General features: G+C 32.7%; 1 protein-coding gene across 1 annotated transcript; it reads right to left on the bottom strand.

Moving 5' to 3' along the window:
* Positions 1–323: 323 nt before the first annotated feature.
* Positions 324–27,891, bottom strand: LOC132741406 (uncharacterized). Its single transcript, XM_060729555.1, has 6 exons — positions 27,467–27,891; positions 27,080–27,151; positions 26,017–26,362; positions 25,498–25,563; positions 12,312–12,395; positions 324–2,852 (listed from the first exon to the last, which is right to left on the bottom strand). The coding sequence occupies exons 1-6, from the start codon at positions 27,851–27,853 to the stop codon at positions 589–591; spliced, it is 3,219 nt and encodes a 1,072-aa protein (XP_060585538.1). The 5' UTR covers positions 27,854–27,891; the 3' UTR covers positions 324–588.

Genomic DNA, 27,891 nt, shown 5'->3' with positions numbered 1-27,891 from the left:
TGGAGCGCACATATGTACTCTTCGTGCACTATCACGGTGCAATTCCTTCCATGTATGCAAACATTACCATACAGTTTGACGAGGGGACTCCACTTTTAACATCGGCATCGCATCGTATGAATGGTATTTTCATAAAACAACCATTTGTTGGAAATTTTGGAAATTGTTATTTCCTGTTTATAAAAGAATTGACAGAAAATGATTACAACGCAAAGAGAAACACAGTACGTTGTCCCCGATAGCATTGATATCTTTTGACATAACGCACTTTTCAATTGAGTTTAAACCTTTTACTTATTTTGACATCAGAGAAACGTGGTTAGTTGGTGTTTAGAATTTTATTACAATATTATTTTATATACAAATACGATATCGTACATGCTCGATTTTTGGTTCCATATTCCTTCCATTAAAATTCCTTTGATCGGTATTATCATAGAATACTCCAAGTTCAACAAAGTTTTTATCATACAATCATTGTACTTGCTGAATTATTAAGGCAGTTTCAGTTATGACTGCATGGGTATTCTTTTACTACTCTACGTTTTAAATGTATTGTACACTGATAACTTAGGCGTGCGCCGTATGTCACAATCTTTCAGACTGATAACTCAGGTCAAAACCTTTCATATTCACTTCGACTGGCTGAGGAAGGTTTTCTAAAACGTCAGTTAACTCATTTTTTGATAGAACAGACATTTGTATACTTCCCAAACTAACACTTTTGATCTTCAGCATGTCAGGTGACAGTAATGAACTGTCTCCTAGATTTATATGCCATAAATTTACATCAACTAATGACGGACTTGTCATGTTTAATTGCAACGCAGGTAAAAAACCCAAACGTAACTTTGTAAGATGAGAATGCTGAGAAAGGTCAACAATTATTCTTTCACAGCTTCGGTAATGTTTCGTACAGGTCAACTCAAACAATTCTATCTGCTTTAATACTTTGTTACTCGTGATAAAATTGAGAATTGATTTCAGCTCCTCGTGACACATCGCGATTTTCCCGATATGTAAAGATTGTAAATCTTTGAATGTCGTCATGATTTCACCCAAATTTCTTTCACAAGAAGGCGCAAAAATAGAGTTTTCTATTGCAGTTGTCTTCATTTTGTAACCTTCAAAGTAAGCCTTTTGTATAAATTTGATATTTGTAAGGGAGAATATATAAATGATTTCACAAAAACTTGCGGACGAGTTTTTTGTACTTACATAAACTGACTTTATGTTATTTTCATTTTGTTTTGCGACTTCTTGTAATTGTGTGTCTTGTTTGTTGCTACGGTCGATGAATAAATCTTGTATATACAGTTGGAGATTTTCACTTTCAGAAACCCTTTTTAAACATGAAAGCAGCACGTTTTGTATTTTAAACAACGGATTTTTGTCAATTTTCTCGCCACATGTCCTAGTTCTGTAATTGCGCGTTTCCTCATCATTATTTACCACAGACATCAAATCGTGTGATAATTTACACATCACTTTAGCATTCATATCACAAATAAACTTTGAAATGTCAAGAACGTCTTGAACACTTATACAGTTTTTAAGATGAAATTCATGAGCATCACTTTGAAAACATATAAAAATGGCGGCAAAATATTCTTGAACTGTTTTGTGGGAAAACGACACTTTAGACGTTTCTTCTGTTAATGTTTTAATTCTACTTTCTGTCAATATTCCTGAGAAAAAACTTAATGTAAGATCTTCGGTTTTGAGATAGTTGTTTACAACTTTTTCATCAAATACTAGGGTGTTTTCTCTTTTGCAATCGAATAACGTTTGATATGCCAGTTCCGCTAATGCTTTCAGAAGAGTGTAGAATTTCTCACAAAAATTATAATTTCTGAAGTATTCTGGGATGTCGCTGTCAGAAGGTACACTGGACGCTTTGATTTTCGGGTGTTTCTTTACCGTTCTTGATAAAAGAAATTCAATAATGTTTCTATATGTTTCATGTTTGGAATTTCCTATAGGAATTCTGTTAGACCACAAACACAGTGTATATAGCAATAGAAGTGGTATGGCTCGCATATTTTCAAGGTCGTGGTAGGCAATTTCATTCTCAAAATTCCTCCTGTAATCTTCTAATTCATAATCGTTAACATGATCGATCATTTTTCTTATAGCATTTCTCTCCAGTTGCGCCCTAGAGACGGCATTAAGTTCAACTAGCTCTACTTTTTTGCTAACCTGACTTGCTTTTAGGTTTGAAAATCCAAGTTTCCACGGACGTGTAGTCGTAAGAATTACACAATTATCACGTTCATATCTATGTGGAATCTTTTCATCTCTGTCAGGACAGCTATTTTCAGGATGTGTCCATTCATCAAGTCCATCTAATATTATCAAGCATTTTTCTCTACGTAAAATCTTTTTTAAAGAAGCTGAGTTCGAGTTTGGAAGTTTTTTGATAATCTGTCGTTCAATCATTTCGTCAACATGACAAATTGCTGAACATTCTCTAAGTAAAACCAAAAATAAAAATTCAAAGTCTAATAATGCTTTAAGATCAGCATATTTAAAAGATTCGTTATCTCTATCTTTACAATGAGCTTCACACCACCTAATAGCAAGATATTTTGATAAGGCAGTTTTTCCAAAACCCGCATCAGCAGATAGATAAATTTCTTTCTGACCTTCACTTTCCGTAGTGAAAAACTCTATAAATGAGTTAACTGGATGTTTTTCCTCTTCGTCGCTTGTTAAAGATTTCTGTATTACAGAAACCATGTCTGGCATCACATAAAATCCTACTAAAGGGGTTTCTATTTCCTCAATAAGAGGTGACAGAGGTATTCCACTGTGTTTCTTTCTGTAGAATTTTACCAAATCGTTTTTAAGTCCTGAAATGTAAATTAGAAAAAAAATCAATCACTTACACTTATGTTTGATTTCATTATATCATTTTTTATTTGTGTTCTTTCTTAATTTATATTTTGTATCAGTAACAAACCCTGGAAGAAAGATTGACAGTATTAAACTGCACATTGCAAAATACCAAGTTAAGGACGTTCCTCAAATGAAAGAAGCATTTGAAATGGTTGAAGGAGAATGGGAAGGAAGTAGATGACATAGAAGTTGATGAAGTACATTATGAGACCGAGGGGGAAGACAAGCTTATAAACTCGTCGGCAAGGTGGATTTAGATTGTTACAACATAGTACAGTAAAACTCAATTAAGACCACCGTCGGGACTGGAACAAAGTAGTCTTAATTGTGAGGTTGTCTTAATTGTGAATATTCTTATCATTGCTTACAAACTTATGACCATGGTCTATTTTAGTCATTTGAAGTGAACAAACAATATGTATCTTAACCTACAAATACAATATACGTTATAATATTTAATCAGATTGGAACAAAACATTTTGTTCTAAAGAAATTTAGTATTAAATTATCTTTGGTTTGATCTCAATATAAATTATTATTTAATGTGCATATTTCACTTATCATATAAGAAATAAATTTTCACAAAATAAATGTGTTGAAAGGAAAATAGAAACACAGTAACTCTAAATTTACTTTCACACCTTATTTCATTAACCTTATAATAACAGTTTCTGTCACCTTGTTGAATCAAGTGTCATGCCTAAGAGCATTCAAGCAGATAATAACAACAAATATGTGATCTTGGTAGGTGTTGCTTTTAAAATCAGTGGTCTAAATATAGAGTTCAAATAAAGAATAAATCAAACAATTGGGACTGAATTTGGTGGTCTTTGATAACCGGGGTGGTCTTAATTCTGGAGCATGTAACTATTGACATAAAGAACAGAAAATTCTGTTCTTTAAAAAATGGTTGTAATAGCAGGATGGTCTTAAATCTGAGTTGGTCTTAAGTAGGGATTCTACTGTATAAATTTTATTCCTTTAAAAAGAGGTACCATCACAGGTTTTCTGTTGAAATCAACCTATAACTGTGAAATTTGTGTTTTAAGACAATATTTTTACTTTAGATTTGATGCTAAATATGTAAGAAATTTCGGATACATTTTGTGAAAAATCTAAACGTATGACAGACACTTTATTGGTCATTTTTGAAAATGCCATTGCTTGCACTGTGTGTTAGTGAGATTTTCAAAGAAATTGGGGCGAATTTTGGAGTATGCTGCACCTTCATGAAGATATCCCATATTAGTATATTTTAGGTGTGATTTTGGCTGGGTGGGGGTTAATATAATTACCTGTCAGTCATTTTTAAGGAGCAATGCATGAAAACTATTATTATATTTAATGTATATCATATATCATTGAATAATGCTGTGCAACTGGTTATCTGCCTGTGAAACAGATTTTGAAATATTTGGAATTGTGTTTCTGCCCACACTGAAATACAAAATTGTTCATTTTTAGGTCCCCTGTCCCCTAAGATTCACATACATATGCATTATCCAAATTATTTTTCAAAATAGTGCTGGCAATAGTATAAATAAGAAGTATATGTTGATACCGATTTTTAAATTATTGCATGTTTCGGACATAAAATGGAATGATGCTTTGTCCAATTGATTTGTTTCCTCCGATAATGGATAGTTGCTACGTTAACTTTATGACTATCACTATCTTCAATTCAAGTTTTTCTTTATATGTTATAATCAATAAAGTTTATGAAATTATCATATTGAACTGACATTCTTTAATTAATTAATTACAGAACAGAACAGATCTCTTTATTTCTTTCCCAGGGTACATGGCAATACAATATGATAAACAAACTTCCGCTAGTACTTTATCAGCTGATGAATAGTGTTTTAATTCAAAATAGTATGACGATTCAGTAACATTTAAAGATAAAGATGTTAATTTTGGATGCATCCTTCTATTAAGATTTAATATGCACATTATTCATATTCACATTATTCTATATAAGTATTAAGAAAAGACTAAACTTATTTATTGACATATCATGGAAAAGAAACCTTAATGTTAATGTGTTCAAATCATTACTATGTTATTGTATGTTAAAACAAGAAAAAAAGAAAAGAAATAGCACACTAGAGTGTTTTCATTAAAAAAAAATTTATTCTAGTTATTCTTTGAAAAAAACATAAAAAAAAACATTTCAATGTACAATAATACATAAATACATATTAAATAATATCCTTTACATAAGACAAAATTTTTCATATGATCAGCATGCTATATAGAGACTGTTAAGTCTAAATTATACTACATGTATTGTACTTTACAAAATTATAGAGAGAGAGAAAGAGAGAAAAAAGAAATTAAGTGTGTTTTTTTAAGTAAGATTAATTGGTCAATATCAAGCCTTTATCAAGGAGCATAAAAAATAATCTTGCATGTACGCCCCTGTAATCTTAAATCGTTAGCCTAAGTACAAATACAATTCGCAGTGTTAAATAGTTCGTAATAAAACACATTTAATTAACAACAATAATGATATGATAAATTATATTTGCTACCAACGATTGCTTTGCCCAAATATATATTTTCTATGAACTGTTTAGATCATCTAAAGGATTTCTAGAAAAAAATAATGTAGTTTTTTTAAGTAGGGAGAGTTTGTGGGCTATGCGCGTAAAAATCATGGACTTAATACAACGAAAAAGAATGTCATTCATAAGTTTGTGTAATATTAACATGGATTTATTACAAAGGTAAAGTTGTTTTGTTTTTTTTTTGCTGGAAAACGGTAGCTATTATAATGTATGCACAATGTCGAAGTGTTGTAATATGATAACACGTTCATTTAGAAAAAAAAATAGAAAGAAGAAATAAAAAGAAACGCAGCTATTTATCTTCTATGGCATAACTTATGCTAATTAAATTCAGACATAATAATGCTAGTAAATTTACTAAAATTAGAAAGAGCAATTTCTACTTGATAATATTCTAGCAAAACAATGGACGGTATCTGAAATATTAATTTGCTGTAGGAGGGAATTTCTTTCTGTATTAAAGAATGAGCATTTAAGTTAAAGTGTTGCTCCGAGCCTATATCTCCGGAGTTACAAAGTCTACACGTGCTCAGATCAATAAAATGAAGCGTGATTTAGTGCCCTTGTAACCTATTTTTAGAATAATCTAAAAGGGATTACCAATTATCCGGATAGACAAAGGGAAGCAACCTGTAGATCTTAAATATGTAACTTAATTCAGTTTTAAAAATGATAACTGCTTTAAGTTACACCCCTGACTGATATAGAAAAGCGGTTCCCCGTCCCCAACGCGCTGGTTCAATTCGTAAACGGTTATTACATGTACGAAATCTAAATAAGGTTATGTAGCTTTCTATTGGGAGTATATTGAAATATGTCTCGAATTCTAAAGTGCTTTTAAATGAGCTGTAGATTCTACCTTTATTCGACAATTGTAGTTCATTATACCAACGCTGTTTATATTGATCAATTAAAGTTTGTTTTACAACTTTGTGGATATTTTTACTGTACTAAAATTTGCTGGTTTTGCCAAATATCAGGTCTTCCTACATTCACGAGAATCTCTTTAATTTTACTTGTCCATTTAAATTCAGTATCATTGCGATTTAACATGTAATTGTAAATTTTAACGGATAGTTTATTTTCATTTCCAAGCACTAAACGTGACCAAAAAGATATCATTTTAGCATATACATTAATATAAATCGGATGTCTTCCAAGCTCACAGTTGAGCATATATTTTGGGGTGCTTTTTCTAGCCGATGTTATTCGTCTCATAAAGACGTTATGGATTTTTTCAAGTAAATCTAGATTTTCAAAACCAAAAATTTCTGACCCATATGTAAGGATCGGCATAAAAGTGTAATCGAATAACTATATTATTAGATCAGGGGGTAGGTCTGAGTTATTTGTTTTTGTAAATAGAAGATGCATTGCTTTATTGGCCTGTTGGCTTATATGTTGCCTAGCTTTAAGGAAACCGGACGCAGAAAATGTTAAACCTAGATAATGGTTTTTGTCAGTTATTTCAAGTTCATGTTCGCCTAAATTAAAATGATATGAATTACTATTTCTATCTCCGAATAGTATTACTTTTGTTTTATTTGGATAAACAGTTAATTTCCATTGCATACAATACGAGTTAAAATAATTTAAACTGTGTTGAAAATCGACAGGATTATCCGAGACTATCACGGTGTCGTCAGCGTAGAGAAGAATTAAAAGTTTAAGCCAAGGTTCATCTAGCTCGATACCAGTGGCACCGTGCGCCTCCAGATATGTTTGTAAATCATTAAAGTATAAAGAAAAGAGGACCGGACTTAAATTCTCGCTTTGTCGGTCTCCTATTTCTGAGAGAAGAGTTGAGAATGGTTACCGTAATGCTTTACACAAGATTTAATATTTTGATACATGTTAAAAATTGTTCGAACTCATTTTCCATCGATAAGGTTTTGCGTCAGTCCAAATCGCCAAAGTCTATCAAAACATTGTGAGAAGTCTACATAGGCACAATAAACCTTTTGTTTTCTTTTCCTTAAGATCTCAATAAGTGCATGGAGCGTGAAAATATGATCAGAGCATGAATACAAACTTCGGAATCCATGATTGATTTTCATTAAGTAAATGCGTATTTTCAATATAATTGGTTAGTCTTAAGTTTAAGACTGCTGTAAATAGTTTTCCTAGACATGATAGAATGGTAATTGGTCTGTAAAAACTAGTGTCTAGAGAGTTTCCTTTGTTTTTATAAATTGGGATAATGAACCCTTCGAGCCATGATTTTGGAATAATGCCAGAATTTAAGTTTATTATAAATAGGTAAAAGCAGGTCTTTAGTCGATTTAATGTGCTCATTTAATATATCATCCGTGGGACTGCAAGCTTTTCCGGTATTTAAATTTCTTATACATCTTAAAATTTCAGCATCAGAGATAGGTGCATCTAAATATTGGTTAGACTGTTCTAAAAAATCATGGGATAGAAAACGATCAACCTTCAATATAGGGGTTTTTATGAATATTTTAAAAAAAATTTGTAAAATTCTGTGGTGTGTCATCATCCTTTGATTTCGGTTTAAGTTTTTTAAGGAATTTCCAGTATTGCTTCGGGTTTTTGTCATGCATGTTCCTTAGTTTATAACCGTTTTTGTATGAGTTTTCAAGATGAGTTTCAATAGCACAGAAAAATCAAAGCAATTAACAAATTCTAAAAAATCTGGATAATCAATATGTTTTTTTTAAAACCATTTACATCAAACTACAAAACTTAATATCAATATCATCACAAATCGTTCGGGAAGAATTCCTCAATCTGTCCTAATCACGGTTATCAGAGTTCCTGTTTACTGGGGTAGAGCTTAAATCTGTGTCTGTCCACGGCCTCGAGAATTTATCAATCTGGGAGTTACTATGATAGTGCTGAGATTCCCTCCTGGATGTTCGACTCGTGAACGCGGTGATATAGGGGTTTTCCTGTTGGGTGAAATTGACTCTCTCCTGTTGCGACCGGTGTTTCGTGAGGTTGACGTAGAAACTTGTCGTATCCTTTGATACGCGCCTGCTCGTCTGTCAGCATGTAAATCCCGTGCACTGTCTGCATTTGTCCTGGTCACGTGACTATTCATTGACTCATTTTCTTTATCTTGAGTATTACTACGCGTCCTAGATAATGAATCAGCTGTCTTTTGTTTTGAAATGTTCGAATGGTTCATAACATCGTCCCAGTCTGGGAAACGATCCAGTACAACATCTCCATCACGAATAACTTTTGCTGGATATGCCAGAACAGTTCTACTATCGGGATATCTCTGTTTTATAGATTTAAAAGTAGACCACAAGGTTTTCCTAGCTGAGAAATCTTTATTTATGCTGTAATAAGAGCCTTTTAGGCGGCGAGCTCTCGAAATGATCAATTGGACACCCTTAAAGTTTTCAAAAGTCACAAATATCACCCTCGTTTTTCCCCTTACACACGGACCAAGTCTATATGAACGTTCCATGTGTATTGGCCAGTCAACTTTCAACTCATTTAATAGGAGGTTTGTGACACTTTGTTCACAATTTTCACCACGGGTTTCTCGTATGCTTCCAAAGAATAAATTGCATCGCCTGTTGCGTGTTTCATGATCTATCGACCTATATTCTAAGTATTTCAAACGTCGTTTTTCGTATGAGATAAGTGTGTCCTCTATGATTTCGACTTTACCTTTGAGCTGTAGGCAGTGGTCAATTTTCCCCTCTATGACCTCGATTTTGCTTCTACTCGAGCTAATTTCGGCAAACATAACAGAAAGTTTATCATCAGTAGATAAAAGTTTATATTCATCAATCGACATATCAGTGCTGCCTGTACTTATTCTCGGACGTTTAGAACGCTGCACCTGTCTAAAAGTCTGGTCATTAAATACATGGTCAGTTTGACTTTCTCCTTGTCCTTGACTGTCTATACGGTCAAGTAGATCAAACCGGTTTCTGCTTAAAATGTCTGAATATGTCGGCTTATTATGGGTAGCTTCAGGGGAAACATTAGTATTGTTACTCATCCTTACCATCTATATCACAGAAAGTCACTTGAATTCGACAAGAATAGTGTATTTTCAAAAATATTTCAAAGCAGATAAACAATGTCAGCCATCTTTTTACTACCGCAAATTGAATACGCCTCGACATTAATTAACATTTGCCAGATGATCAGGCTTGTCGATGATTCCTGACACAATGACTGCTTAATTTTAAAAGATAAACCATTTAATTTATTTGGTCAATTTAATTTTGGTACTGTAATAAAATGAGAGATATTTAAAATATATCAAATTGGCTATAAATATTTTTCTTTGTACTTAATTTTTGCAAAACAAGCAGTCCTTTGTAATACATGTATGTGTGAATCGTGTACATGTACGTCGCCGCTCATGTGTCTTTTTTCAGTGTATAAACTCAACTAAATTGAATAATATATATCTTATGCATTACCTTTGTGATGCTATGTCATTACTACAATGAACAAAATATATGAAACAGTTTTAAGAAACATTATTATAAAATCCATTGATTACGATGTAAATAAATACCACGCAGCAACGTGCGTTGACCTTTTGATCGGCAGACCTGTTTACAATTTACTTTACAAAAGAGTTGCTTGTATTTTTGAAATATGTACATTAATTTTAATCTATATTCAAACTTTTTTTATTTGAAATTCAGAATCAAACTGCAAAAATTTAATTACTATTGAGAACACGTTTTAGTAGGATTTTTATAATAATAATGATAATTATCGCCGTTCAAAAATTAAGAGCCCATTATTCGTTGGTGTGTTTGCTTATTTAATTGTTATTGCATTATTTGCATTATATATATATGTGTGTGTGTGTGTGTGTGTGTGTGTGTATATTTTATATATATAACATAACAGAATATAGTTTAACTTGTAAAATATGTAAAATATCTTAAGTCTCTTGTAATTCTACTCAAAGAGTGGCTGTGTACAATGCAATGTTTCTCTTTTATGTTGAAATATATGTAATTGTACACAGATGAGACTATAATAAATAAATAAATAAATACATTTAAATAAATAAATTAATAAATATTTGATTATGAAACCTTGTTAGATAATAACACATATATTTAATAAATCTGTGAAATATTGTTTTATTACATTGAAATGAGACTTCAATGAACGTAGCATTGTTTGGAGTAACGGCCATCACTGGTCTGAAGTGGTGCGATCGATGCTCAAGTAGACCGTTGATTTTTCTATTTGTTTCTTTATTTTCTTGCATATTGTGACACATTTTGAACAAAAAAAATATCTTCTCTACACATCCTGTTAAAATTAATTCATCTGGTCAATACTTTATATTATCTTTATCATTCGCTACGATTCAACAATAATTTATTGTAAATCTAAAGATGTGGGGTAATGACATCACGCGCACCTGTTTTTATACGGCCAATACACAAACATGGCCGCGCCTACTGATTTGTAGAAACGGTGATTTAATAGCATTATTTGAACGCAGAAAATTTGCAGACTTACTATTGATAGTACTCTATTTCAAATATCAAGCTTTTATTCTAACATTGCCTTTCCCTTTAATTAACATTACAGAATTAACAAAATACAAAATACAAAAATGGTAAGAAATACAATATATATATTTATGTTTATGTTTGCAGTTTTTAAATATGGCGGAGAATTGCCAAGTGTTGTGAATGGTTATCGATTTATTAATAATTGAGAAGAAGTTAATCGAAGTACGTAAGTGAAGAAAAGGTCGGACTGTAATGGAGACAGTAAGACGAATCTCTATCATTCCACGGTGTTATATAGCAATCCGTGATCATACTAACTACGTCTACGACTACTTTACAAACTAACTACTTTATTTAGGTGTTCAAATTATAATTAACTTAATTTAAAAAACACCGTGGTCATATGAAATGTTTACTACTTAGCTAATATTAAGGCATATGTATATATGTCTGTGTGTATACGTGCGTGCGCTCGCGCGTGTGTGTATGTATATACATGTATGAATATATGTATGTAAAATAGAGAGAAATAAGAATCCCTTAAAAAAGCCCAACACGGCAAAATTGAAAACTTAAAATTGAAATCAGGTTTAATGACGGTCCATCCGCCCGTTAAAGCACAAAAAGCAGCTCTCGCTGTCGAGTACAGATTCCGGACTTAAAGGGGCTAATTTTGAAGCACTTAGTGGTGATAATTTTCCTCCGTGTTCTTTCCACGGAGTATAAGCAGAAGATATGAATTTTGAGCCGATAGTAAGTACGGCGGCTAATGAGAACCTAAATGTACAATTAACATGTGACAAAAAAATCAATAAATCTTAAAATCATTCGGAAACAATGTATCTATTTTCTGAAGGGTGACCGTATGTAGACGGACTGCTTGCGACTTTTGATAAAAAGCGATGCATAGGCTTCGAATTTATGCTTACATTATTGGTTTTGGTCTGGAGACCCAAACAATTAAAACAAGAGCCACTGCCTAGCTTATTCATCGGAGGAAGACTATTGTAGTGAGAAATACTCTAACAAAACACTAACAACAAAATATTGTTTTGGACGAAACGGGAACGGAAACGATGATTGTAGCAATAGATCAATTATTTTCTTCGAAAAATAAAAAAACAACAAAAAGTCAAGCTTATAAAACAGTACAGTTGAACTGGTGAATTAAGGCCGTCTAAATTTTAAAATCCAAGTGTTCTTTATTCGGAACGTACTTTGCTGTATTTTTTTCAATGATGGTTTTCAAATAGGATCTTTAGTTAGAGGGTTGTATTAAATCAGAGGTTAACTTTATTTAACAAAGATTTGACTGTATCTTAATTCTGGAATGCCACATTCATATTGTTTGTAAATAAAAACTTACTTCTTTTCATACGGGCATATTGTATTCTGCCAAAGAACCTCTGAAAAATGTTTCCATGATTCTGTATGTCCTCTCTTGTGTTATCTAAAGGATAATTGTAACATACAATATTTAATCAAATCAGTATAAATAAATAAAATATATACTTTTCAAGACGTGAACCATTGGAATGAAAAGTGTAAGGATTATGAAAATAGCTTCTGTTTATTATGACTTTGTTTACACTTACCATTGGTGTGTTGACGTATAATAATTGATGTGTATTGTATCATACCGGGAACAATAACCGTTTAAGTGTGCTGTAAAAGGACAGTACAATTAAGGTGATGTATAATAACAGTAACCACTTAAATTGTGTATACTAAGAGTTGCAACTAAATTGATCTGTATAACAACAACAACTTAACAATGCTGATTGCCAACAGTAACCAGGATTGTTGTATGATGATGGAACCACTAAAATATGCTTTATGTAACATTAACCACTTAAGTGAACTGTATAGTAACATTAACCACTTAAGTGAACTGTATAGTAACATTAACCACTTAAGTGAACTGTATAGTAACATTAACCACTTAAGTGAACTGTATAGTAACATTAACCACTTAAAGTTTGCTGTTTAGTAACATAAAATAATAACAGTTAATGGAGAGTAACATTAACAATTAAAACTTTCTGTTTAGTTACATCAACCACTAAAGCTTGTTGTATAGTAACATTTACTATTAATGTGTGATGTATGTTATTCTGACACTATCGGAAATTGTTCTATATGAACAAAGAATGCCGGAAGCGTGCATTATTCTACATAAATGCACTCGCCGTTTTTATTACCTCCCTGTGCATTTTCAAACCGACACATTGACGGCGCCATTTTGCTTGAAAAATCTGATAAATACATTTTTTGTCGAATTTTGTTGTGAAAACTATCTAGAATGAAAAAGTGTCTAACCGAACACGAATGTCTTTAATTCAGTTGTAACGCTGTACAGACGTTTAAAGTATTGTTTAGGCGAGCGCAAATCAGCACGTGCAAAACAATCAAATCAAGAACGCTATTTCAATGTCGCAAACGAGTTAAATTTCACATTTATCTCACTGTTAATACTTTCTGTATTTCGTTTGAAAAATATAGAGTGAAAAAAAATAAACAAACAAAGTTTTATCAACGTTTCCAAAATTCGTTATTCACACAATGTTTCTTCACACGGTTGTTTTAACAGCAGCTTCTTTAACAACCTTTAAAGAACGTATCTGGCAAAAAAAATTAACCAACAAACATAAAGTCCAACCATATAATAATTTATATATTTTTTCTTTACGTGTTAGAATGGAATTTAATTCTTCGTGCATTATAGTTGAATGATGCACGGTATTTCGTAATTAATCGGCCTTCGTGATAAAATTCTTACGCATATGCACTCTAACCGTGCATTATTCTACAAGAATGGACTCAGAATTGATATATTTTTCCTAAACAATTACCACTACAACTGAATGAATGAAAACATTAACTACTTAAGTTTGCTGTATAGTAACCGTTACCACTAAAGTATGATTTTTAGTAACATTATCTATAAGATAACACATGGGTTTGTCGAAAACAGTAAAATATCATCCCATAGAATATACTGTAACAGTATTTTTACGAGTGATGATCTTTTACTGTTACTCGCACACCCACGTGTTATTTATCTTATTACCCCAACCAAATACTGTAATTATTTGAAATTTTCAACTAGATAATACTGTAACAAACTTGAACTAAGAGTAACAGTAACCTTACCTTAGTTTTGTAGGTGTACTTGAAAAGTTAATTATCTTTAAATCTTAAAGTAAATAAGGACATATACCAGTCACAAACATAGAATATGCTATGTTTCATAACTTTATCATAATCAAAACACATGTAAACCCATTTATACCAGTATAATCTGTGACATCTGATCATGTCCAGAATATTCATAAAATGGTATTTGACCATAGCAATTTACGATGACATCCCTTTTCTGTCTATCAAATCTGTTGTGTTTCACAGATTAAATTAAATAAATAATCATTTGTTACATGCTTTAATAGTCTGCTTGTTTCGTAATTATTCCAACAGGTGCTGGTCCAGTCTTGGATCCCACACAACTTGCATCTACCACCTAGCCCCCCCCCCCCCCCCCAAAAAAAAAAAAAAAAAAAACAAAAAAACCGCACTATGTTGAATGTAAGAAAGAAATGGAATTTCATTTTCTATACGTGTATATACTTTACCACGAAAAGGTCACCTAGTGGCCGTAACGCTATGGAGCTTTACTAGGAACAATGTGAAACAACCACAATGTCAAGTTCTGTATCAGTACAAGCTATTTGCTAGGTGTCCCAAGACTGGACGAGCACCAGTTGACTGGACCTGCATCTGTCATTATTCCTACGCAAGACTTCCGCTGAAAAAGGATTGTTCCTTTTTTACCATTTTCGTGGTGGTATTATTAATATTTAAACAATTTAGTTTACAATGATCTCTCCGGATCTGAACGTATTTCATTTTTTTCCATTTTTTTTTCGATATAGGAAAGTTGTCATCGGGCGGGTCAAACTACAAGAATATATTCCATTTAAGTGGACATTTCAATAAGCGATAACAAATTAAACAGGCGATAAGCGATAAAAGTCCGGCATGAAAAGTAAAAATGATGTAAAATGTTACATATGTTAAAAATATTTACTGTAATATGACTCACAATACTTTACATGTACTTGGTATTAATTACCAAATTTCTATAACCCTAGAAATGCTTGAAAAATTTCTTCAGACACCGCAAACTCAGGTCGTCAATCATATTAGAAATAGTGACAACAGGGTCAATGTATAGCCCGTGTACAACATCTACACAAGTTAAAATTCCATCAAAGGTAAATCATCAAAATGTTTCACACAATGTGCCTTCAGCAGATTTACAAGTAAAACAATCACCTTTCTACAAGTAAAAACAGAAGTCAACCATTGGGTTTCTTAATGAACAATCCTCAAATTAATTATTCTAACACTGAATACATATAACCAGACCTATTTTTGAATAAATGACAACTCTGGATAAGAATATGAATTTTATTCTCAATAATCACTGGCTTGAAATTGAAGCAGGTGCTCAGAATGAAAAATAGTATTTTAAATGTTGATGATCCTCTTGTTGAAACGTCATCAAGAGTTGTATTTGCCACCCAAGTTGACTAGAACGAGAAATTAGTAACAAGATGACCTAAAATTTGACAATGAAGAAATGCAAGACTCTATATTTGTGAAAGTAATTTAAATTGTGATTGGAAGCGGTATAAAGCAAGTGACCGATGCATTTGAGATAAATAGGAGAGCCATAAGAGGAGTGGATAAAACCTTAGGGCAACCTGATGGAAACAACTGATGACAAAACTGAATAGAAACCTGGAACGAAATGGGCGAGGAACAGCGAAGAGTGCATGAAGGCGAAAGGAAGGAAGTCATAGTGAGTAATCGGTTAGGCTAACAGATGAGATCAGGAAGGAGGAAAAAAACAAAGAAGAGTGAGGAGAACAAATAGGAGACAGCTAAAAAAGGATTATTTAAGGAAAGGCGGAAAGAAAGACAGCAGGACAAAAACATCTATTGGTGTGGACCTTAAATCAATTTGCTTAAATTATTCAATATATCCATATTCACTGGGTTTTGTTTACATCGACATGTTTAAACTTTTTTTCTGAGTTTTTTGGTTTGTTTACAGGCATCTATAGAGAACAAAAGGTGTACATATGTAGAACGAATCACAGAGCCCTTTCAAGCGATATACAGTGTACAATACTTTTTACGACAGCTTGAAATTGTTTGATACGTTTAACTAAACCAAGGATCGCATTAATGAAAAGATTGTAGTATCATCGTTAGCTCGAACTCGTTAATCACTGACAATGGCAACGCTAACGCGTTACTCTGCATCAATGCAGAGGTCTATAATTCACCATAGATTATTGGTGCAACATTAATCGCGAAGAACTCTATTTGAATGTCGATCGAAATGAGTATATCATGCTGATCGCTTAAACGAAAACGAAAACATTATTTCTTAAAAGAAAAAAATGTTCACATGTTAATTCTGCGTTGAAATATTGAAGAACGAAATCGTTTCTGCCTTCCGCCATTTAAAAAACATCAACACTATTAATGTATTCTAAGTATATTTGATTTACTAATTATCTCATGGGCACGTACAAAATAGTTAATCGTACATACGACTCAAATATCTCATGCTCATGGCATAGAAACTCGAGCGTGCGACTTAATTATCACATGCATATGACTAAGTAATTCGTACCTATGCGATAGTAACTCGAACACGTGGCTTAATTATCTTATCTTGTGTGCATGAATTTCTCCTGCACGACATATATCTCTTGCGCACAACATAGTAACTAGCAATTTAGGAAACCCATGTGCACGACTTAACTATCTCTCCTTGCACACGACTTACTATCTCGTTCGCATGATATTTAATAAAGATATTTACATGCTACATCTGTGACACCGTATTGATTAATAAATTTAGTAATTGAATAATCGATTTTAAGTCTCATAAATGAAATTTAAAATAACGTACATACTAAACAGTGACTTACAACCTTTCACATATCAGACAATTACTAAACTGACTGTCCTTTTGCTTATGTGACGATGATTTTACACAAAGCTTGCGTGACAAGTTCAATAATATGAGACTTTGTCCGTTTTTTTAAAGTGATATTGGTCGAAGAAGTCATTGAGCTTATAAATGAGGAATAAATCGCGTTGTAAAATCATTCTAGCCAAACTTTCCACACGTTTAATTTTCATTTTTTTTTGTTGAAATGAATAAGATTTTTTAATCTACTGTCATATAAGAATGTTTTCACAACATGTGTGGAAGCGCACTGGAAAAACGGGGCACAGGATTCCTAAAATGTCCTGAAAGATTCAAAAATACAAATAAATCATTTCCCTATGCAAGAGTCACATCATTCAATTTAATTCCTACAATACAATGCCTAATTTAGGGCTTGTTTTATTGTTAATACTGTGTATTATTTATATTCATTTGTAAATTTGTACATTCATGCTGCCTCTGTGACTCACATAGACACAGTTTGGCATATGTTATTCATATTCTTTATCTAGGGTTTTGAAAAAGGTTGAGCTAAGACAAGTAGACTACATCCATAATAAATCTAAATGCCAATCGCTAAAATACCTGACCCCCTTCTAAATCCGTTTAATAACTTTATAATTAGTGTCTAGGTTTAATAAAACGAACGTCATTCATGTTAAGTTAGAAGGCCCAAATATTTGAAAAAAAAAGCGAATATCTATAGAGTCTAGAGCTACATACTAGTATTAAATTCAACAACAGACCCATGGACATTACGAGGAGTGTTCTTTCAATAATGAAATACCTTATTATCTCTGGTGTTTATTAAGCCAATTTGATATCTTCTCACGGTCCCTCAAAGTACTCTATACACTGTTGTAAGCCGTCGTGCACCATTTATAGAAAGCTGCCCCGTACTCTCTCTAGCGTATACCCCCGTAACTGTGCATTTTAGCGCTTTTGACAATCTTGGGCAAGGTATATTTGTTGCTGCTTAAAGCGTTCCTTAGGTTTACGGAAATAACCAGAAAGTCACATTGGACCAAGTCAGGACTGTATTGCAGGATGGGGAATGCTAGAAATATGGACTCTCTGATTAGGAATTGGTGACGGCCCTGTTTTATTAGCACTGGCATATGTATTGGCAAAATTCATGATTCTGAGAGTTGCCTGTAATGGGACGACTGTCATTCATTTAGGAAACCACTTGCGGGGCACACTTTCTATATAAATTTTTCCAGTCATGTTTTTCTTGTAGGCGACATCTACAATAACGGCCCTTTGGTTGAAAAATTGTTAAACCTTGGTCCGACTCGTGAAAACCATCGTTTACAGACACGGGTCTGGGTTCATCTTTTGTCAGCTACATCATGTAAGAGCTTTTGTTGAGGTCCCCATAGAAGTATCTCCAAGTTTCATCTCACAGTGCTATGTCTGATATCACTTTTAAGTCAATTAGGCTCGAACATGTCCAAAAGCGGATTGGTAAACAAGTAACCTATTTTCTTCTGTTCAGGAGTATCACATGCGGTACCCCACTTGCAGAAATCTTTCTTAGCTCCAAATTCTTCGTGAAGATCACTTTTGTGGACTGTACTGATCGAAACATCTAAGTCTTTACTTGATTTTTACGGAGAGAAACATGTGGGATCATCGTCTACCTGAATTTAATTCGCGATAAGGTTTCGTTCACCTTCGATTTTGGTGCTCCTGGACGTGGTTATTAGTAAGAGCTTTCTACTTTTTTTATAGAATTATTTTACCCACCTTGCCATGTTGTTATATGGTACAGATAAATATGTATATACAGTAAATAAAAAGCAGATGAATTTGCTTCAATTCTTCTCCAAGATGCAGCCTTGTAAATATGTAAAATATTTGTTTTTTTATTTGTGATGACGTCCATTTGTGACAGAACAAGAGTGACGTCATGTGTTTATGACATCATCAGTACACGACGTCCCTGACGACGTCATTATCTCTGGCGCCAAAAATGCTACGCTGATTTCAATTTTGTGCTGCTGTAATTTCATTAATATACCTGATTGGTTTTGTAGTTGCAAGACTGTTTCATTATTAAATGAACACCCTCATATAGGTCACCTGACATATTCTACAGCAGAATATATATGTTTTCTTTTTTGTGTGAATAACTTTATATACATTATAAAACATCAAACATCACATAATTATTTTTATTCATACATTGTTTTATAAATATTATGTTATAAATATTATATTGTGCACACTTTATCCTCTCTTATGGGGCGTTAACCCTTAAAAAGCGGGGTCATGTATTCCACATTCGCAAATTCATGACTCTTCACTTGTTGTAAATAGAGGTAAGAAATAGCCCTTCCAGCAAGTCTTGGCCTTTTGGAAATTAAAGTGGTCTGAACATTAATCAACTCAAACCTATATTTCATGAAGAAACAACCTTGTAACAATAATTATTAATACTGTTATCCTGCAGAACTATTGTTCTATTTTGAGTAAAATAAAACCTTGATCAAGGGAAAAAGCAAACCGAGTCGGGATCTTCATGTTAGCTTGCCAAAAAGTGCAAGTGCTCCTTGCGCCGGTTTTAACAGATTTTCATCACTTAAAACATAATAATGTGAACGCCACAGATGTATAAAAATACGGCGGTAATCATGGAACTTTCAGTGCGACACATTCGAGGTGCCGGATCAATGAAAAGCGGCAATACAGTGAGCTGATATTAAACGGGTATCAGAGGTTTGTATGTCCCGTTTACAACAGTCGCTCTAACAGACGGACTACATTCATTTAAAACAGGACTATTTCTCCATCTATTTACGATTGTTATGATAATTCTACATCTAAATTACGGTCGCTAAATTCCCATCTTATTGCGTTTTCTATAATTATCCCATCCTGATGTTTTACAGAGGAACTTTAATATTTTAACTGGAGAAAAGGGCCAGTCTAAAATTCCATTTTATAGTCTGAAAGGGATTAAAAATTCCTATATATAGAAATATTAGAAATAGATTTCATTTCTGTTGTTACTTCTGTTGGACTTCTTCAGTGGTTTCAGGAGCTGTGTTACTGTTAGCTGTCGGAGAGTCCGTTCTCTCTCTTTGTATTACATATCTTCATTATTTGATAGTGATCATAATATTTTGCATGTGTTAATGGTTATATATTTAAATGTTTACTTAATATTTGCTCTGTTTATCATGGAGACCCGTATATATTTAAGAGTTTTTATTCCGACAATTAGAATGCCGTGAAAAACACTGAATGTCAACAGGTTTTTTAAAAAAAACTATTAAGTGAGATATATTTTGTCTCCGATTCGACTTTGAAGTTTGATAATTTTGAACATTGTTATAAATTCAAAGCACATATGCGCTTGGAATTGTGTTTGGGTCTCAAGAATGTCAGAAAGGTGGAAGAACAAATTTGTTTTTTTACAGTGCAACCAATGCAGTTTCCAGTGTTGGTAACTGTAGTAAATTGGCCTCCTATAGGCTATTTTGCAATATTTATTTGACTTAAACATTTAAAAACAGAAAGAAAAAACAAAACAAAGAACTCATGAGTTGGATTTGAACTCCAGACCTCTCGCTTCCTAAGCGGAGCGCGTAAACCCCTCGACACAGGGCAGTTTATGACAATAGCCGTAAAGAAACCAACACTTATTCTAAATAGAGTTTGTAACCTTATCTATTTCGACATATTTTGTTCACGGTAAACCTGTTGTTTAACCTGATACACAATAATCATGGAGCTTAATATTAGCAGTGTATACTCTGTAAAAGAATTACACAATATTAGAAATTCTTGACCAATCGGAACTGATTTCCACTTGAGTCTTGAAAATTAATGCGCCTGTCATTTGACAATCTTTACGCAATGATCTCCCCTTAATTTTTGTCGTTTAGTGTACACATAAGGGAAGTAACCCAACTTCGGAGTTCGGACATACTTTTCGGTTTTTGAAATTTCGCTAGCATTATTTGGTTTGATCTGACGACCAAACAATAAAAACGGTTCTTTTCTAGGTAAGTGTAGGCCGTTTCTTGCTAAATTTTCTTTGGTTTTCGCTCCAACAATTCTAATCTGGAAGTGTCCGTGCAGAAAAATGCAGTTTAGTTGTTGGACTTGAAAAAGACATTGCCAGTCTAAAATTATATCGTCGTGTTCTATTGACAGTCTTATAAACGTTGGACTAAAGTTATATATATACCGTTATAGATCTTTTTACAATACGATTTTCTTTAGCAACGAATGTTGCATTCGTGCATGCGCATTCTGGCGTAGGGCAAAAAGCAATAACGATGTCTACATTTAATCATACTTTAAGGCTTAATAGATGCGATTTAATGTTATGTCACCAAAAAATATTAATTTTGAGGAATGACTTAAGGCGGTAAGTACTGAAAACGTGAATTTATTTTTTTACAGATCTACGAAAATGTGCGGGAGTAATAATTCAATGGTCTAAACGGGCACACACATGTCTTTTGTTTAAGGTATCATTAGACTACTTTTCATCAGTAATTTAAATTGAAACAGCAGGTAGTTAAAGATAAAATTTTATTACCCCTGTATTACATAATATTACACAATAACAATTACATAATTGTATTGTACACTTCCTTTGAATAACTGGATTGGTCAGGGCGGCAGTGTTCAACAGATTGGAACCGCGAAGTTGTTGCATTTCAACCTGGGACGTTTAAATATCACTGATATAGTTAATCAGTACGCTTATATAAATTGTAATTTATGTTAACTTTTAAATATACCGATCAATTGTTTATGGATTTTAGAGAAGAGAAAAATTTGTGTGACGTGCATTATTAAAAATAACATTACGAAGAAGGATAAAATGTGTGTTATATCTTTTTCCCAAACAACCCCATCTTAAACTTCTCAGATTTTGAAAAAAATATAATTATTTAAATATATTTGTGTGACCTTATTTTTGATATCTGTTTTGCATCAACAGCAAATGGATAAAGGATATAATCGGTTATATGAAACGAAAATGGCATTATCACCTGTTTGTAATTTTTTTTGAATGATAAATATCGGCGATTTCTGTCTTTATATAAATTTCTTTCCGTTTTTAAATGGACTATTTCACAGCAATAATTGACTTTTCCATTTGCTAAATAGATATCATTTCGACATTTATTTTAAAAAATGAATCTCAGTGTCAGGTCCTTGATCGTAATTCTTAAACAAGTATCTTTTCGCTGCCTTTTGGCATTTTCGCCACAAAGCATAAAGTATCTTTCTATACTGTGAAAGCTATTTTATTAATTTTCTACCGCTTTACCTTGAACTAACTCGGGAATTGTCTTATGAATTCTACTTATTTCTTTGTAAGGGCGAAGTATTTCTGCCCATACGTAGAGTTTGCGCGATGCGCGAGAAATTCTTATTCGGTCGATTTTTCATACCAACGGACCGCGTTTCGTTTAAAGGTCTATCCAATGGCCTAAGAAGATTGTAGAGTTTTTATACATTTACTATCCACTTGCCGATAGAGGCTATAGTCACGTTATTTCAAAGTTGGCCCGATAGAGGCTATAGTACTGTTATTAAACAACTTGCCGATAGAGGCTATACGTACTGTTATTTCCAACTTGCCGATAGGGTCTATACTTACTGTTATACTCAACTTGCCGACAAAAGGGCTAATATATGACCAATTAAATCAAAATTTTTGCTGAAAGAGGTTTTATACGACAATGTATGTTCTGTTATATCAAACTTGCCGAAACCACGCTAATACATACCATTATATGACTTGCCAACAGAAAGCTTATGTATACGTACTGTTATATTAAAACTTGCCGAAACAGGCTATACATACCAGTATATTATACTTGCGATAGAAAGCTATTAATAACGGTCATACCCAATTGCCGACAGAGGCTATACGTAGTATTATAATCCCAAATTTGCTGACAGAGGCTATTATACTGCAATATCAGTCTTGCCGACAGAAAGCTATTGTACGTACTGTTATATCAACTTGCCGACAGAGGCTATACATACCGTTAAAACAAAGACTTTGCCGACAAGCAACATTGTAATATATAAACCATATATCAATTTTCCAACAAAGGCTTATACGTTCTTTAATAACCAACTTGGGCCGACTGAAAACTTTACATATACTGTTTTAATCAACATTATCCGCGGCGCAGGAGTGTAATAAAGCCATTTAAATAAAAAAACGATATTACACTAAGTGTAGATAACACTTTGACGTAATCGCCATTTGGGCTATATAATAAACATAAACGTTAAAAAGCGCGCTAATGTTAGCGTTACACTACAGGCCCGTCATTTTGAAAAATTACCATTTTAACAGTTTACTGTTCTTATTTTATATATGTGATAAAAAGAATATTATATTCGTGTAGATTCAATTCTAAATTTATTGAACGAGTTGAATAAAACAATATTATGCTCGCCAGAGGCTCGCATAATATGATTTTATTCAACCCGTTCAATAAATTTAGTATTAAACTACACTCATTTAATATCCTCTATATATACACCTTGCAAGCAGAAGCTATAAACTTGCCGATGAAAGCTATTTACTATATACGTATAATGTTATATCCTGCTTCCTGGCAGAGGCGTTACATACCGTTATATCCAACTTGCCAACAGATGTTATACATCCCGTTATATCCCACTTACCAACTTGATAATCAATATGAATTCATTTGTACCACCGACAAGAACATTGCCATGCAACAGGAACACGAGCAAAAAGATCTGTTTCGCAAGTGCCGTTACACGTCAATAATTTTATATACGAATTCTAATTTTCTTTCTTTATAAAGAAAGGTTAAAATGGACAATACTTAATAGCCAAATTTTCAATGTCGCAAAATTTAGAAATTGCAAACCATTTTGACGTTATATTTTGCGAAATGTATATTTAAGATTAAAAGGGAAATTAATTGATTCAATATATTCTTATAAATGAATATTGAGAACTATTGTTTAAATCAAATGCGTATTTATTTTCCGTATTTCCACCTTAAAAAACATAATTTACCCTGCGGTGAAACATATTTTCCGAATTTTCACTGGTGTCTTGCCAGACTACTTTCTTTTTAATTCAGTGAATACACAAAATTTAAGGGTGTAATGTTAAAAAGTAAATGTATATGATAATCGGAAAATTCAAGTTTTTTTTCTTTCTGTAAACACAGACTTTATTTCATATTGTGGTATGAAAATTATCATATTTCTGTCCAGGCTACCGCCAGTCATGAAAACTTCTTAAAACTTCATGATGAAAATAAAATCTGTACTAATAGGAAAAAGAAATTCTATATATATTTATTAACGGGCTGCAAGCTCTGTGGTATTTTACGATCTTTGCAATCTAAATCGTACTGTATATCTGTATGTATTTTCATGTATAAGTTTTTTTTTATATACAATAATTCATCTTGCAGGCTCCTAGATGCAGCGAGTGCGTTTAGTTTTTTTACTATAACAGTTTATGTTTGATACATACCGAATATTGCATGACAAGAGTTGTATCAAAAATCATTTATGTTCATTTTTTTACGACAGCTACACTTTATCCCTGCACATCGTGGCTACTTACTTGAAAAAAGACACTTAAAAAAACAAAAACAAAAAAACAACAAAAACAAATAGTTTCTCTCGACCGGGATTTGAACCACAGACCTCTCGAACTCTAAACGAGCGCGTTACCCCTGCACTACGGGGAAGTTATAAGACGAAGCCTGGATAAAATCGAATAATTCTAAATTTAGAATTTCAATTTAGGTTTGTTATCCTTAATTTCGAGATATTTTGTTCACAATAAACCAGTTGTTTAACACTGATGTAAATAATTCAGCGTTACTTCTCGCCAAAACAGTCCGACGTGTATATATGCCACTACTCGACTGTCAGATTTATTTGTGAAATACGCTCTGAAGTATTCGGCAATCGACATCGCTAAAATAGCATTTTCGTTGAATAAAATGATATTCATCCGCGTAATTTGTGATTTTGCATTTATTGACAATTCTTTAAGCCAACGTTACTTTTCAACTTTGAATGCGTTGTAATTTGTTGGATATTTATAACAAAATAAAAATATTTCTTTCGTTTACATCGCTAGTTTTAAGTTTTTTTTGAGAACTACTTGTTGTTAGGTTTGTCGCGAAGCGCTGTGCCAGAGATTGAATTTCAGCAATGTTTTTCCTGATCTGCGATCAGAAAATACAAAAACTTAAAAATGAAAACACATTGACAGGAACTGACACATTACCTGATTGATCTTTGTATAAAAAACAGCAAAGCGTTTATTTGACTTGACCTTTTGATTTAAACATACATCAATATTCACTTGCCATTCTGTTTTTCATATATATGATTAAATTATTATTCACTTACCCTTGGCTTGATTGATAAAGAAATATAGTAATATTTACTTGCCATTTAGCTTGATTATATATTCGCATCAATATTCACTTGCCATTATGTTAAATGATAAAGAAATGTAGTAATATTTACTTACCCTTCTTGCGAGTTTGGTATATTTCCTCCGCTGTTTGTATTGGAGAGACACCTTCGTTACTTCTCTCTGTTATCAAATAGATACACAATTTATCGTTATATGTCTTAATTAATTATCTAAATACACTTCTTTCCAAATCCTATCAAACTAAATATTGTCGATTTCAAACATTTCTCCACAACGTATTGAAAGCTATTGATGATTTTTTTACGAATGTTGATTAACAGTTTCATAAATACATTATAAATTGATAAAATCATGTTTTATCTTACGTCTTAAATAGCAATTTTGTATAGAGACATGATTGAGTTGTTAATGATTCTTGTCAGTATTCTTCATTAAATCAGCACTTTTTCCCCGGTTTCGAAAAGTATGGCATTTTTACTACACCAATCTGTCAGATATTCAAATATGTTATTGAGCATTATCACTTACTAGACGTTAATGTTGAACAATCAATTTTTATAATAATAAACAATCATAAATATTTAAAAATAAATATTAGAAAATAAAACAGACCTGCATCTTGTCGTTTTTCTATCGCCTCGAGTTTTTCCTCCACTCCAGTAAACGTTGCCTTTACTTCTTTCATGTCTTTCTCCACTCCAGTAAACTTTGCCTTTACTTCTTTCATGTCTTTCTCCACTCCAGTAAACTTTGCTTCAACTTCTTTCTTAACTTCAGCAACATCTGTTTGCACTTTTTTCATTTCTTCATTCAATCGGTCAACATCGGCTTCATAGTCCTTCCACCTTTTTACTTCTTCTTGTAACCTTTTCTCTTCCTCCAGATCGAGAGGGCAGGCTTTGAAATCGGCAATTACTTGCTGGATGTTCAGAGCAGGAGAACTTCGTCGAACAAGTATCTGAAAGGAATCCGATTGGACTAAGTAGCTTAGTAGGTGTTTATTATTATCTTTTTTCAACAATTATGTAAGTTTCTGTATTGGTTTATTTGATTACGTTAGTGATTTACCATACAAATACTCAGAGATCATTGAATAAAATGTGTTTGAATAAAATGAATGAAGTATATAAAACAAATGAACGCATTGTTCATGTTTCTACTCCGTCATCGACTGGTTTTATTGACAGACAATTTTATTTACAGCTAGGTGCACCATCTTCAGGAAGACGTTAGAAAGGGTTATTACTAATATTGAAGAAACATCAAGTATATTATGGAAATATATTTGTCCAGATAGCAGAAACAAATAACTAATGAAATGAATTTGGTCAATATAAAATGACATATACCATGCAGTCGTAAGCGACAAAGCGCAACTCATTTTAATCTTTAATTTTCAATACATATACTTAATTTATTGGCGAGGTAGTTTGTAATTTTAAATTTACCTATTATTCTCCAGAAATGCATTTATGCCTGATTTAAATCAGTAAATGCATATAAGAATATTTAACGCCAGTAAATAACCATATAGTTATAATGTAAACATACACTATGTTTGAAATATCGTCTTATTTAACTGTCGCTCCGATTAATAGTACAGAAGTCTCTTGAAGATATGAATTGGAGAAACTTACAGAATAATTAACAATGTTTTTAAAACCATTGTGCTTACCTGCTCAATTTCATTCCACCAATTAACAAAATCATTAGGTTGTATTCCAGTTGTTGTAGGTAGATGACAGATCTGAAATAATAATTCGCATTACAAGTGTAATAGCAGATAAAATTATATCTGTAGGTTCTCCAGATTGTCAAAGGAAGTAATTCAATGAGCATAACACAGTAAATTTATGCAAATGAATATCGATGCTCTTTAAATGCACTTTTTCTTGTTTAAAAATAATGTTATAATAATTATGCAATGCACTGTGTTCTCATGAGAAAATTAAAACTCTTGCTATACCTTTAAACATAAGACTTGTATTCCAGAAATTATGTGTCATTCTTCTGTTACATTGATAGTTTTCAAATAGTCATGACTTTCTTACGGCATACTTACTTTATTTCGATAAGCTTTTAACCGACATATATCTGCCTCAACTGTTAAGTCGATTGAAATTGGTTTTGTGTTCCAATCAAATGTCTTATTCAATCCAAAACACTTCAAGCATCTTAGAAGACATACAATAAGCGTACAGTCCATCTCTAACGTAGTTGAGACTTTGCCACCCGTAGGAAACAATATGCCATATTGTGCCTGTGTTATAACGCCGCGGCTTTTCAAACGTGCAATTGTTGCCTTTTCGTTATTCAAACATGCACTTAGAGTTAAGCCTTGAGCAGCCAGGATCTGATCAATTATATTTCTTAGAACAAGGAGGCTCCCATCTATGATTAAAATTTGTAAACGGAATAGATGGACACGGTTGTCTGGCTTTTGTGCCATTTTCTTCCCTTCTTTTTTCCTCCAGTTTTTGTTACAGC

Source organism: Ruditapes philippinarum, unplaced genomic scaffold (genome assembly GCF_026571515.1).
Source record: "Ruditapes philippinarum isolate M1 unplaced genomic scaffold, ASM2657151v2 ctg903_1_1_1_1, whole genome shotgun sequence".
NCBI classification, from domain to species: domain Eukaryota; kingdom Metazoa; phylum Mollusca; class Bivalvia; order Venerida; family Veneridae; genus Ruditapes; species Ruditapes philippinarum.
Note: the sequence above shows the minus strand (reverse complement) of the source record. Positions and strands in the feature narration are given on the sequence as shown.